The sequence below is a fragment of the Astatotilapia calliptera genome, chromosome 3 (assembly GCF_900246225.1).
Source record: "Astatotilapia calliptera chromosome 3, fAstCal1.2, whole genome shotgun sequence".
In the NCBI taxonomy this organism is placed as follows: domain Eukaryota; kingdom Metazoa; phylum Chordata; class Actinopteri; order Cichliformes; family Cichlidae; genus Astatotilapia; species Astatotilapia calliptera.
Genome location: NC_039304.1, coordinates 26,689,801 through 26,704,143, shown reverse-complemented (window position 1 = coordinate 26,704,143; position 14,343 = coordinate 26,689,801). Strand labels below are relative to the sequence as shown.

General features: G+C 38.4%; 1 protein-coding gene across 1 annotated transcript; it reads left to right on the top strand.

Moving 5' to 3' along the window:
• Nucleotides 1-6,310: 6,310 nt before the first annotated feature.
• On the top strand, nucleotides 6,311-12,827 carry LOC113019095 (uncharacterized). Its single transcript, XM_026162607.1, has 11 exons — nucleotides 6,311-6,344; nucleotides 7,284-7,411; nucleotides 7,752-7,892; nucleotides 8,035-8,174; nucleotides 8,291-8,427; nucleotides 8,533-8,626; nucleotides 8,770-8,869; nucleotides 8,988-9,247; nucleotides 9,338-9,524; nucleotides 9,699-9,826; nucleotides 9,913-12,827. Exons 2-11 carry the CDS (start codon nucleotides 7,288-7,290, stop codon nucleotides 10,228-10,230), a joined length of 1,629 nt encoding a protein of 542 aa, XP_026018392.1. The 5' UTR covers nucleotides 6,311-6,344; nucleotides 7,284-7,287; the 3' UTR covers nucleotides 10,231-12,827.
• Nucleotides 12,828-14,343: the final 1,516 nt, after the last annotated feature.

Below are 14,343 nucleotides of genomic sequence, written 5' to 3'. Positions count from 1 at the left end.
TCTGTGCTGGAACGACAAAGAACTATGAAACGTATTCACGTAAGTAACATGGACATGACCAGCACAGAGTCCTGAAACCTGGCGTGACATGGGGGAAGTTGAACAGACGACGCGGTGACAAACAAAGGAAGACTGAGGACTTAAATACACACATGAGGTGATCAGGGGAAGTGGAGACACATGAGAACACAGCTGACTAGAAGGAAACATAATGACAATACAGGGGAGAGTAACACTAACTACAATGAACAAAGAACACCATACTCTTTCAAAATAAAACAGGAAACACAGAGACATAGACATGGAGATAGAATACGAACTTAACCTAACCAGAGACATGAAACATGACAGGTAGACACACGGACCAGGGAGAGATGACAAAAGGCACTAAGAAACCAAGGACTAAACTGCAAACTAGAAAACAACTAGATGCGTTAAACTACACATGTGGATACAAAAATATGCATTAGAACTTAAACCCTGGGCCTCGTGGCCCAGTACCGTGACAGTTTCTCTGTAGCCATGCTGTTCCCTGCCAACATTAGCACATGGTTGTTTTGAACTGTTCAAACCTAAAATAACACCTCCCCAAACCCAAGCGTTAGGAACAGTGTTTGTGTCGTTAACCCAAGAAAAGTAATGTATTATACGTTAAAGAAATGCAGTCTGTTAGCAAAGATGAAAACTGGCACAAAGAGATCATCACAGTGATTCTAGAAACACAAACACGTAGAAACAGAGGCTACAAGTCTGACTGCTAATCTCTACTTTTGTTACTTGTTGAAGATCAGGCTCTGGCTGCTGGGCTGGGGTCTGCGTGCACTCATTAAAATCACTCTGGGTTCTTTGCTAGCTTTGTGTTAGCATGCTGTCTAAGCTGATGTTTGCAAAGATGTTTTCTTAGCAGTATAATGCAGTGTTTTCAGTCCTAATGGAGTTTCCACCCTAACATTGTTGTCCTTTTGTGGACTAAAAATAAAAGGAATTTCCATATCTCCACTCTTGAAAAGCTGTATCACTCTACATCTGTATGAAATAAAATTAGCTGACTCTACACTCTCTGACTTCTTTTGTTCCTAATTATGGAAAATCATTCACAATCTCTTCACATTAGCAGCAGTCTAGCAGAATTGTAAAGAGGCCACGTCATCAGTACGATACATAGCTTTTTGAGTTTGCCATTCAATATAAGCAGGTGCAAGCAGATAATGCGCTTTGCTTTGCATTGGGTGCAGTGCATGAGAAAGACAACAGCCAGCTTTCTTTTGCTTGTTTTTCAAAACTGAAAAGTAATTGTCAAATTTCCTCAATTACCATATATTTCATCAAAATTTGAATGCTTATAGATAGATGGATAGACAGATAGGCTTCTTGGGGCAGTTGGGTTTTTGAAAGACTGTGACTATGGGGAGGCTTGTCAGTTTTCATTGAATTTTGGAACACTCTCCTTTCCTTTCACATCATCCCAGTGTGCTACAGCATGCCTGTCACTGCCCACACACACTTTTCAGTCTGCGTATATGTGTGTGTTCGGAGAAGGACTGCCATATTCAGTTTTCTATCTCCATTCGAATATGAGTGGGCATGGAGAGGACTGTGTGTGCGCGTGTGTGTGTACGCATGTGTGTGTGTGTTCTGTTGTCTGTGACTGATTTAGCAAATGTGTAAAGAAGGACTGCGTGCTTCAGGTTGTGTGTTGCGTGTGAGGCACATCAGCACAGTAACGTGCAGTGAATGAATGGTACACAAGTGCGTTTGTGTGCCTTTTAAGGTTCTGCAGCCATTGATCAGTCTGTGCTCTTCCACCTCCTGTCCTCATTCTCTTCAGTGACCGCAGCAAATTTCCAGACTTGCTTTTCAGCCATATACAGGGGTCTGTGTTGGGTAAAGCAGCACAAAATGCATATTAGAAGATAGACGAGATTCGGGACACGCATTCATAAAGCTGGAAAACACAGTGTAAGCAGATATTGAATTCTTTCATGTTTTTGACACAGTATTACACTACCCGACTGCCGAAATGGAGTCCTTTGATTTTGGTAACTGTGATTGTGGAAATCTGTTTAATAAACATATAGTTTGTGCATCTCATCAAGTTTATATTCAAAGGTGCTTTTCATATGTATATGGAGCCAACCAGCTCACCAGCTTTGAGTTGTCTAGAAAGTCTGTTTTGGTGTTATTTTCGTTTTCTGATTGCAAGTAATTTTACAATTGTTAATGTTTGTAAAGGTCACTGCAGAGCTATGTAAAAGAATTAGCAACTCAACAATTTTGAATATAGCAAAAGTACATAAATAAAGACCAGTTTTTTAAAGAAGAAAAGGCCTAACCACAGGTCAAGCATGACAATCAACATCATTGGTGGTGAAAGCAAACAAGCACTGTGAAATTCTTCATTTGCCTTTGTGACTTTTATTTCTTTGGATTTGGAACCCATAGCTAGAAGGAACTAACGATAGGACACTCCTGAGGTTTAGCAACATTAAAAATATAATTTTGATATTCATGCAATTTTTTTTTGTCAAAACCAAAGAGAACCACTGGAGATTAGCAAAAGAGCCTCAGGTTTGAGACCCTTGAGCTAGAGCATAATAATCTAATACTCTGACTGTTACACGTGCCTGCCTTAACACCACCCTCCCTTTAATTGACTGTCTCTTGCAGGCAGAAGGTTTGAGACTTTTGAAAAGCAATTTCAGACTTCATTTGCTTCAGTTACAAAATCTTGACATTACAAACAGCAGTCATTTCAACATCACCTACATTATATGGACAAAAGTATTGCTTCACCTATGCATTACATTACCATTATAAATCTATAGGCATTAAGATTCAGTTTCATTTTATTTATATAGAACCAACAATAATAATAACAATAATATAGAGAAACTCCAACTATCCTTATGAGAAAGCATTGGGTAACAGTGAGAAGGAAAAACTCCCTTTTAACAGGAACAAACCTCTTGCAGAACCAGGCTCAAGGAGGGGCGGCCATCTTCCACGAATATGAGGAGCTTCCTGCAGTATTTTGGAGTGGCTCTGTATCTGTGGGACCTCGATGCTCTATATGGACAAGTCAAGATCCTCCATACCAAACTCATTCAGGTATGTCTGTATGGGCATACAGACATACAGACGTAAAGACACAACACATTTCTACTGCTCCAGAGTCCAATGGTGACATGCTTCACACCATACAAGACTTATGCTTATATAAGGCTTGTATGCAAATGCTTAGCCATAGAAATCCATGCCATGAAGCTCCTAGTGCACAGTTTTTGTGGTCATGTCAATGCAAGAGGAGATTTGTAACTCTGCAGATATTGATTCATCAGAGCGTTGATGGCTTTCATGAACTGTACACTTCAGTGACCTGTCTATGTACCTTAGGAACCACATCAGCTCCATGAGTTGCTTGGATTCCTAAATGCTTCCACTTTGTTGACTGTGGAATATCTAGGAGGGATACTGACTTTCACCATCCTGACTCAAATTTAGTGAGCTCTTTAGAACAACCCATTCTTGGTATTTGTAGAGGCGGACTGCATGGCTAGATGCTTGATTTTCATCCAGCTATCACAGTGGGATCGAAAACACCTGAATTCAATGATTAAGAGATGTGGCCCAAAACAGTTGTCCACACAGTGTATAATATGAGCATCTGTTGGTCTATTTCTACCTCTAAGTCATTCTCTGACAGTCTTGACACAAGTTGCAACTGCTTGTACTACTTATTAAAGTTGGCGTTCCTTCATTTTCTATACTATTCTGTATGCTTTATTTTTGATTGTCCTATTTCCCTTGGAAGGTGTTGTGTAATGACTTTAGGGGCATTGTACTGAAACCCTTTACATAAGGTAAGCTTTGGTGAAAATTGTATTCAGGTGGATTTTTGAGGTCTGGTATACAGTTTCCTTTTTAAATGGACCATCACATTATGCATTTTGACTTAATCCCTACAACTGCATATGCCATATATCCTAGTCGAGTTTATGTGACTGGGATGAAACTGGGTTGGGAGTGTTTGTATAGAAAAGCCACCAACTTATTGCAAGTAACTATTGATGCTTTAGGGAGCACTATTTTACTTTTTTTTTTTTATTTATGTTGCTTTCTGCTTTAGTTTTGTAACTAAGCATGTTCACCTTGACCCACATGAATTTTAACATGTTGTATTCTTTCATTTATTTCAACTGCATAATGGGATAAGGATTAATCAGTGTACTGAATAGCCTCACCTCTTTTCAGTCATTAGAATCCCGAAATTACTAAAAGATTCACTGAACAGTTTTTCCTTTTATAAAATCAGATTTGTCACAATGTGATGTTGAGGTTTAAGGTCAAAGTGTATGTCCCTGTGTGAGCATTTTTATATGCATGAGAAAGAATGCAATCTATTATGTTTAATTTGATTTTCCTTTATTATATGCAATGGAAGCTAACAGAAACGTGCTTTCATGGTTTTAATCTTCACTTTGATGTGAAACTAATAATGATGTTAACGATTAAGAGAGAGAAGCTGAAGGTGTAAAAGGAGGAGAAAGGCTGAGGAGCTGAAGCCTTGAGCGCTCTAGTGTTTTTCCAATATGACTTTGAGCCCTCACTTCAGCTTAATACCTGATTGTATGTAAGTATAATTGGTCTGCAAACAACTTTAATTCAAGCTTCTAGTGTCACCCAGAGTGAAAGGAGTTACTCATGAGAAAGAACTGAGCGATTACTACAAAGTATATTTGTCACAGAGTGGTTTACCGAGCAGAAGAAATAATTCAGAGAAATCTTGCTGAGAATATCAACAAAGCTCGTGTTTGTGTGTGGGCTGGGGAATAACTGGAGACGAGGCAAAAAAAAGTGCAGAGGGACAAGAGGAGGAGAGAAGAGGGGAACAGGCAGGAGAGTAGAGACGTCTTTTCCAAAGTTAGAAAACCTTGTTCACACACATCTTTGTTTCCCGGCTTGGATTCATTCATCATTTTCATCCTTTAATCCCTGTTTACACACAGTGCAGTTCGTGGTTGGAATTGATGCCTCACAGATTTCGAATGCAGAAACCCTGCAGAGATACAGTCATGTAAAAAGGAAAGTTCACTTTTACTTGAGGAAAAAAATGTTAATCAGTTCTTGAACTTTTACGAGAGTATTTGTAAAAAAAAAAAAATTTGTACTGCTACATATGTAAGAACGTCTTTAGTTTGCCACCTCTGTTGTGTTTGGAAGGGTTGCCAGGTCGCTTATCTGAAAAAATAACATGGCAGCATGGCTTAGGTTTACAAAGCTACATTTGGAACAATGTCTTTAGACAGATGTTTGGCCATAGTGAACAGAAACTCAGCATATCAGGACAAACAGCTCGTACCAACTGTCAAGCATGGTGGTGGAGAGGTGATCATTTGGGCTTCTTTTGCAGCCACAACATGGGGCTCGAACGCACGACCCTGAGACCCTTAAGAGTCCCATACTTTTCTGACTGAGCGAGCTGGACTTCATGTGGTGGAAGCAAAAACAACGTGTCAGCACAAACATCTCATATCAACTGTAAAGCACAGTGGTGGAGGGGTGATGATTTGGGCTTGCTTTGCAGCCACTGGACCTGGACACCTTGCAGTCACCGAGTCGACTGTGAACTTTAGACACAAAGTATTTTAGAGACAAATATGAGGCCATCAGTCTGACAGATAAAGCTTGGCCAAAACTGGGTCATGCAACTGGTCATGATCCCAAAGAAACTACAGAAAATGTCTATAAAAGAAAAATAAATTCAAGGTTTTGCAATTGCTGGTTCAAAGTCCAGACCTTAAACTGGCTACAACTTAAGTGAGCATTGCATGAACAAATATCCACAAACCTCAATGAACTTAAATAGCTTTGTAAAAAGAGTAGGCCAAATATGTTCAACATGGTGTGAGAGGATGACAAAGTCACACACAAAAATGATTACTTCAAGTTATTACCGCTAAAGGTGGTTCTACAAGCTGTTGAATGATGGGAAGTACTTTTTCACAGGACTCCATGCAAGTTAGTAAACTGTAAGTTCGGTTACTTTAGATCAGGGATGCCAAACTCAATAAAAAAATACATGATAAATGTGTAAAGTTACAGGAAAGATAATGTACTGGTACACAGTAAATTTCCCAGTGTTAAATCAGCAGTGTTAAAGTGTATTTACTCTAATAGAGTCATTATAACAACAGCTGGAGCAAAACGCCCCCCAGTGTGGGTGATGATTCCTGGAGTTAAAAGAGACAGTGTCAACGTTACTCTAGAAAGCTCCTCCCACCACAGACTGGTTTTCAAACCGAGAGGATTTTTCACGACGCCATTTTCTTCACATCAGTTGCAGGGTAAGTTGTTCATATTTACTTTTTAAACCAACAATTCGACATTTTAAGCACAGGTAGCACGTTAAAATAAGGTTACATTCCTTTTGTCCATGTTTATTATATATTTCATTTTGTACCAGAAGCAAATGTGACACTATCTGTATGCTAATGTAAGGTTGTTAATTAGCTAAAAAAGTTGACTGATATCAGTGTTGGACTGTAAGGCTTGTTATCAAAATTTATTTCAGTGTGTAGTGGTGATTGTGTTGTGTTCTAGCATGTTCGAAATTCCATTAAATGAAACCCTCCATGTGTTGGGATCTATATATTAACATTAGCTAGCTAACTAGCATTTTGGCTAACCTCAGTGCGCGGGCAATTCGCTAGTTAGCGTTAAATTTTAAATTACCTAACTCAAGCATTAACTAATTAAAATTGTACACTAAATGTTACATCTTTCTTTTTTTCTTTTTTTTGATACCTAGGTACCAGATATAGAGGTCGTTTTTAGTAAGGTTATTGTCTTATTTTAACTCGGCTGTCTTCAGCGATTTTACAGTTACAGGATTACAACCAGCAGGTGTTATAAGCTTGATAAAATATCCAAAATGTCCAGGATTCAGTTTTTAATGCATTTTTTTAGTAGTTTGAATTTAAGATGACAGCGTTTGTATTTATTGTGAGTTGATGGTATTGACAAAAGTTACCCTGCTGCTTTTTCCATTTTGGTTACCAGACTGTTCAGTATGTTAAACTAAAGATGAACAAAATACTGGCTCCCTAGTGCTAAGTTAGGTCAGACAAATGGTAAAAAGTAGTAGTTATTATTTTAGTTTTGTATTGAGGATTATATCTTGACACCTTGTTACACTGACATAAAAGTAACATACAGTGTAAGAAATCACATTGCAAGGCTGTTTATGGGACTGTTTTAATATTCACATTTTCTGTTTACTGTAGTTCAATGAAGAGCACTGACTATAAGAAATTACTGTCTACAGGAAGCATGCTGCTTAAAGCAAAACTTGGAGGTGTGCAGAAATTTGTTAGAGTATCTGAGCCAAGCCTTAAGGAGTTTTTGATTGCCGGTAAGAAACCAACATTGTATTAAAAAGGTGTACAAGAGGCTTTAAGTTCTTTTTGTTATTTAGTCTCTTCAAACTGCATTTTATGATTAATTGAAAATGATCTGTGTTTTGGAAGCATCTTAGTTATGAATGTATATTTAGTGGGGGGGAAAACTGCATAATGTGAGTGTCACTCCTTTTAATCTACCACTTATCAAGCATGTTAGAGGCGCTTAATAATTTAGGCTTTGTTTATCTGACTCATTTTTGAAAGAGTATCTTGAAATGATCTTCATTTTAAGCTACAAAACATTAAATGTCATGTCTTTTTGTTTACACAAACTTGTGTGCTTGTTTCCAGCATTTGCAAAGTTTGGTGCGCCAGCCGTAACAGAAGGAGTGAAAGTTTTTGATAGTTCAGGGACTGAGTTGGATGAGGATGTTTTTGAGGATATAGTAACAGATCCCTCAACCGGGGTACTAACCATCAAATATGAAACAGGTTTGTTTGAGTGATTTGTGTTTCATTGGATGTCTTTTTTTTTTTTTTTTGGTGTCATTATTACATTGTTTAATCAAAGAGTGTATAAAATGAGTCTATGGAGGGACCATGTAAACTGATTTGTTTTGCTCCTATTTTTAAGGTCTGGAAACATCTGTTGCAGAAGTGTCTCCTGAGCAGTTCCAGTTATCATCGCCACATTCATCAGATTCACAGGATACGGTCATCCTTTCAGACAGCCCTTTGAGGAAACGTCAGAAGCTGGATGCAGAAGCTAAGCAAGTAAGAGTTAACAGATTTCCACATTCTTCTAATAGTGTCTTTTTTGTTTGTAGTTTAAGTGTTCTGAACTGTAGTGGTTATATCAACATGTAGAATGTTTTTATTGTGTTTTCCAGTTGGTGGAATCCATTCTCACAAGCAAACCTGGTGGAGAACGTATAATAAATGAGTACAATTGGACCAAGTCCCTGGTGGATGAAACCAGAAGAAAAATGGTCAACATACTGGTAGCTGACATGACAGAAAAAAATGGGTAATTTATTTCTGGCCCTGTGATTTTTACTATCATTTTCAAATTATTTTAAATCTCTATTAATTCCAGCGAAGCTGACTAGTTCTTTTCCTTTTGATCTTGCAGTACATCACCACCACGGCAGGTAAAAGAAATGTATGCCAGAGGAATTGTAACCTTTTTCCCTTACCTCAGTGACCCGTACTCAAAAAATGGCTATGTAAGTAGCTAACAGCAATAACTGATACAACTAAAATCAAAATTTTAAATCCTGCCAAAATGTATGTCCTTATCAACTGTTCATGGTCACATAACTTACTGATAAATTAATAAACAAAATGTCTGTATATGTCACTCTCCAAGGAACATTATTATGATGGCGAGAGTGGCACTGGGTACTTGGCCTGGAGGATTAAAACCATACAGAGATGCACTGCTAAAGAGAGGCGATTAACATCTGGAGGTAACACTTATAATTCAGTGGAAACGTATAATACAGTTCCAAATTGTGGTTCTGTATTAATAATGGTTATCAAATGTTATTATTAGTTTTGATAAAGTTGTATTTCAAAAACTTCTAGCACCAGGAGATGGATCATCGGGTGAAGACCAGTGTGGTGGACCAACTGTCAGACGAGAGTTGCAGTTTGTTACAGAGAACGTGCTGAGTGAGGATGAGTGCAAGGAAGCAATCTCTCTGATGAAACATTCAGCTGATGAAGACACAGTCAAGAAGAAGATGAAGTTGACATTTGTTTATCGACACAACATGGTCCTTGACCCCCTGCTGTCAAGCAACATACTGTCTGTGTTTCCACGTTTCAAAGATATCAAAGGCTTGGTGAATATTTTTCATTACGTTGACAATGTAAACACATTTTATTTTTTGCAGATAGCAGATATAATTCTCTGTTCTCTATCCCTGTTACAGATTGAACAGGATTTTGTACTGATGTTTGGTGAGGATGTATCAGGCAGGTTGCTGGAGAGGTGGCCAACAACATTCAAAAGAAAGATTATCCAACAAGGCAGAAAGCTTCCTTCTACCAGTGACCTGGAAGAACTCTTGCTGGCAGCTGACTCTCCTGAGGATGCCACTGAAGTTAATGCTGACATTGGTGAGCTGTTATTTCTTTAATTAGAACATTCACAGGATATATAATGTTTGTCACAGAACAGCTGTCCTTTTGTATTTTGGGTCTACTCCAACATTTTGTCAATGCAGATGCATTGAAATTTGTTATTGATGAGGATGATTCAACTTTATTATAAAACCAATTTTTTTTTTTCAGGCTGGGACAGTGACCTCTCAGCGATTCTATTGCTATTACATTTGATTCCACCATCTGGTCAGGGTCGGAAGAGACCAGGAAAGGTGTCAGCTTCTCAAGCAGAAAGGCATCTTGTGGTCTTCAAGAAGGTTTGTTTCTTTTCTATTTTTATGGTATGAATTACCAGTTTAAGAAACACTTGATTCTTATTGCCTGTCTGTATTTGTCTTTTCAGACTGGAACAAATATCCAAGAGCACCTTGATGCCATCACTACCAGCACTCAACCCTACCTCCTGGCTGTTGGGGTGAAAAAGCATGACATCCACCAGTTCTTCATTATTCTTGACAAGAATGCCATACCATGCAAGTCTACCTCTTCACTTGGTGCTTTTGATGAACTGTTTAAAGCACATTTTGTGTTTGGCACATCTTACAACACCATGCTTCACAACATGTACACATTCATCCAAACCACTGTGTACAATATAGATGTTGGCAAAATCAAAGAAAGTCCCAGAGTTGCTGAAATAAGGACAAGGTTGCTTCGTTAGGGCTTGAAGGTTAATTCTCCATCATGAAGTGTTTTGTCTGTCAGGCTGAGTTTACTGGTTCAAACATGCTTGTTAGGCATTTACGGTTAGTCCATGGTTACTTACCCGGAAGAAATCTTCGCCTTAAATGTGCCCAGCGTGACTGTGGCTGTGTGTTTGGCACTTTTTCAGGTTTTAGAAAACATTTAAATACCAAACACCTTAACTATTTCGACCAACAGGCTGACACTGATGTTAATTTACAGCCTGATGTGGCAATTAAAGAAGTTATCACTACAGGGCAGGTGGTGTCAACTAATGTAGAAGAAACACCCACAACATCTGAAATGTTGAAAAGTTCAAATAAGAGCACTTTGGATATGTGTGCCTCTACTGTTGCACAGCTCAGGGCAGCTGGATTAAGCCAATCTACTGTGAATAGTTTTGTCTCCTCAATGGAGGAAGTGTTTTTTGAGATTCATACTCAGGCTAAAGATGCAGCTTTACAGAGCTTACCTTCACAGGACACTTCAAGTAAAAAGAAATTAGAGCAGTCATTCAAAAACTTTGAAAACCCATTCACACTGTTAAATTCAGAAGCTAAACGAAATAGGCACTTTAAACAAAAATGGGCAACTGTTGAACCTGTTGAAATGGTGCTTGGCACAAGATTTGACAGTAGAAGAAACAAGATCACAGGGACTTTTGATCAAGTCATTGTAACCGATAGGTTTGCATATGTTCCTATTTTGGAAACACTGAAAACTATCTTTCAAAACCACCATGTTGTCGACATGTTCAAGTCGAGGAATATGTCCAGAGAAGGTGTGTATGCAGACTTAATCGATGCTGCCTATGTTAAAAGATGTCCCCTATTTTCTGCAGAAAAAGATGCCTTACAAATTCAACTGTTTTATGATGACTTTGAAACTGCAAATCCCCTGGGCTCTAAAAAGGGTGTACATAAATTAGGTGCAATATACTTTACACTAAGGAATTTTCCTCCAATCTTTAATTCGTTGTTGGTCAATATTCATTTGTGTGCTCTTTTTCATGCACAAGACTCAAAGCGTTATGGCTTTAATTCAATCCTTGAGCCACTTGTCAATGATCTGAAAGTTCTTGAGACAGAGGGACTGAAACTTCCCATGTTTAAACACTTGGTTCATGGCACTGTAATCCAGGTCACTGGGGACAATCTTGGCTTGCATAGTCTGTTTGGGTTCGTGGAGTCATTTGCAGCTCGATATTGTTGTCGTTTTTGTCTGCTTGAGAAGGATTGTTTTCAAAGTGTGTTCTGTGAAGATGATTCTGGTGTTGCACTAAGAACTCTTGATATGCATAAGCAGCACTGTGAAAGTGTACAAAGAGATCCTACGCTACCTCATGTATGTGGTGTGAAACGCACTTGTCTCTTGAATTCACTTAAATATTTCAACACAGCCAACAATTTTTCTGTAGATATCATGCATGACATTTTGGAGGGAGTTGCTCAGTTAGAGGTGAAACTTGTGCTGCAGTACATTCAGGAGAACTTCCTAAGTGCTGAACAACTTGCTGGTAGAATACATGCCTTTGACTATGGCTTCAATCAGCAGCGAAATCGCCCACCAAGGGTAAAGTTGTTTGATGGCAGTAATGATTTAGGACTAAATGCAATTCAATCTTGGTGCTTATTGCGTAATGTACCTTTGATGTTTGGCGATTTGGTACAGGTGGGTGATAGCTACTGGCATCTTCTACTTCTGCTTCTACAAATTGTCAATATTGTGTTTTCACCAGTGCTGTCAGAAGGTATGACCATCTACCTCAAACATTTAATTATTGATCATCATCAGCTCTTTAAGCAGTTATTTCCTACACTCAGTCTCCTACCAAAGCATCACTTCATGATACATTACCCTCGCAGTATACGAAATATTGGCCCAATTCTGCACATGTGGTGCATGCGTTACGAAGCCAAACATAACTTCTTTAAGAAGCAATTAAAAAGCTTTAAAAACATTACAATGACATTGGCCAAGAAACACCAAAGTTGTATGGCCATGTATTGGGAGTCTTTTAGCCTTGAAAGATTAGCTTTAGGACCAGGAAAGATGGTGACACTTGGAGAGCTGAAAGAAGGTCCAGAAATTGCTTTAAAATTTGGAGCTGCGTTGTCTACCAGTGTTTTTTCAGCTAAGTGGATAAAACATCATGGTACAGAGTACCGCCCTGACTTTATCATCTGTACAGAGGTAGTGTCTGAGATTCCAGTGTTTTATAAGATCAAATGTATTGTTGTGAAAGATGACATTGCATTGCTCTGTGGAAAACTGATGGAAACCCTGTGTTTTGATGACCATTATCATGCATTTAAGGTCAGAATGCACCCCAATATGGTGCTGAAGGTGTTGAACATAAAAGAGCTGTGTTACTTCAAACCATTTGATCTTCAAATGAAGTATGGCACTTCTGATTCCTCCCTGTATGTGGTTCCATATTGTCATTTTATGCCGAACTAAATTCATTGTTTTAAAGTGTTTTATGACTGTTTTTGTGTGTGTAGTGTTTTATGTACACTACATGAGATGTTTTAATATTTTGAGCCTGACATCAAAATAAAGCCGTTAAACGTATTATCTAGTTGTGGTTTTTGCTTACTTGTTTTATATTTTAAAGCATTAGTAGAAACCAGGTTTTCATGCTGGAAGAGGAAGAGTTTTAGTAACACTACTTGGTGTAAAATTAATTTAAAATTTTACTCTATGAGAGCTAATTTTTCACAAGAAAAAGTGTATGAATAACACAGTATAGAGTAACATCAACTCTCATCAGAGTTATTTGAACCCCCAGTGTTAACTTGAAATAACTCAATTCAGTGTTAGAAATCAGTGGAATTTTACTCAAATAGAGTTAATTTATCACTATGTTAGAGTAAATAATATGACACTACTAGTAGTGTTAGGTTCATTTAACACTCTGCGGTGTTACTCAGTGTTAAATTTTTACTCTATTTAGAGTTAATTTTACTCTAAAATTTTAACACTATAGAAAGAGTTGATTTAACACCAATTCCGAATGGGACCAAATAGACTCGGGACCAGTGTTAAATTTAACTCTTTAAGTGTTATTTTAACACTCCGATTTTTACTGTGTAGTCATGGATCACTTTCACTTCCCAATACTGCCAGGCTCATCGTGATATCTCTGGTCTACTCCAATCATCATTCTACCCTCCATTTTCAGGCCAATCAGCCTCTACTCTGTGAACTTTAAATGGAGCTGCTCATCTGTCATTCTTCCTTACAAACCACCTCCTCCCCATGTCCACCTCTCCTATGTTACTGTGGCTCCATCCAAGCTTCCATCTTCATCTCTACCACCAGCATCTTCGGGGGTTCCTGCCCTAATCCCTCTCACCACTGGGACTTCGTTCTGCTATGATGGGCCAAATAGCCTAATTGAATTTCCCTCATGTTTGACACTCCTGTTTTGAATGTACTGGAGACTCTCTACTGGCCATGGATGGATAACAAAGAAAAACTATCCGGTTGTTCAGTCTGACGTCACTAGCCGTGTCTGGGTCTAAACTCCGCTGCAGGTCCATATATCAAACGATCACTATGGCATTACTGAGAGTTGAAAAACTGTCTAAAGTCTTTCATCTTTAATAAAATGATCAGCGTTCTGCTCTACCAGGTGTAACAATTGAGTTTAACATCCAGGCATCCATGAAAATGGAATTTATGACATTTAACGGAGTTAGAAGTTAGCAGGGAGTTAGCTCGCTAGCTTCTATCTAAATACAATATAGCATGTCCTGACTGCGGGGTTTTGGAAACAAATTAAAACGTACAGCTCTGCTATCACTTCCAGCATAAATGAAGACAGAAAACTAAACAGCAGTGATGTTTGTAGGGTTACTGAAGTTGGGCTAGCTGGTATATAATGATTTGCTACGTGACCGCTAGCGACACAGCTATGTTAGCATAATATAAACAAGCTAACTTTTTTTCCACTCGATAAAAGTTAACATGAGTGTTCTCGGTGGTCAGGAACAAATGTAATCGCATGGCAGGATGCTGTAAAAGGACCAAACTTCAGCCAGGAGAACAACTGAGATAATCCATCCACAATACGAGGTTAGTCATT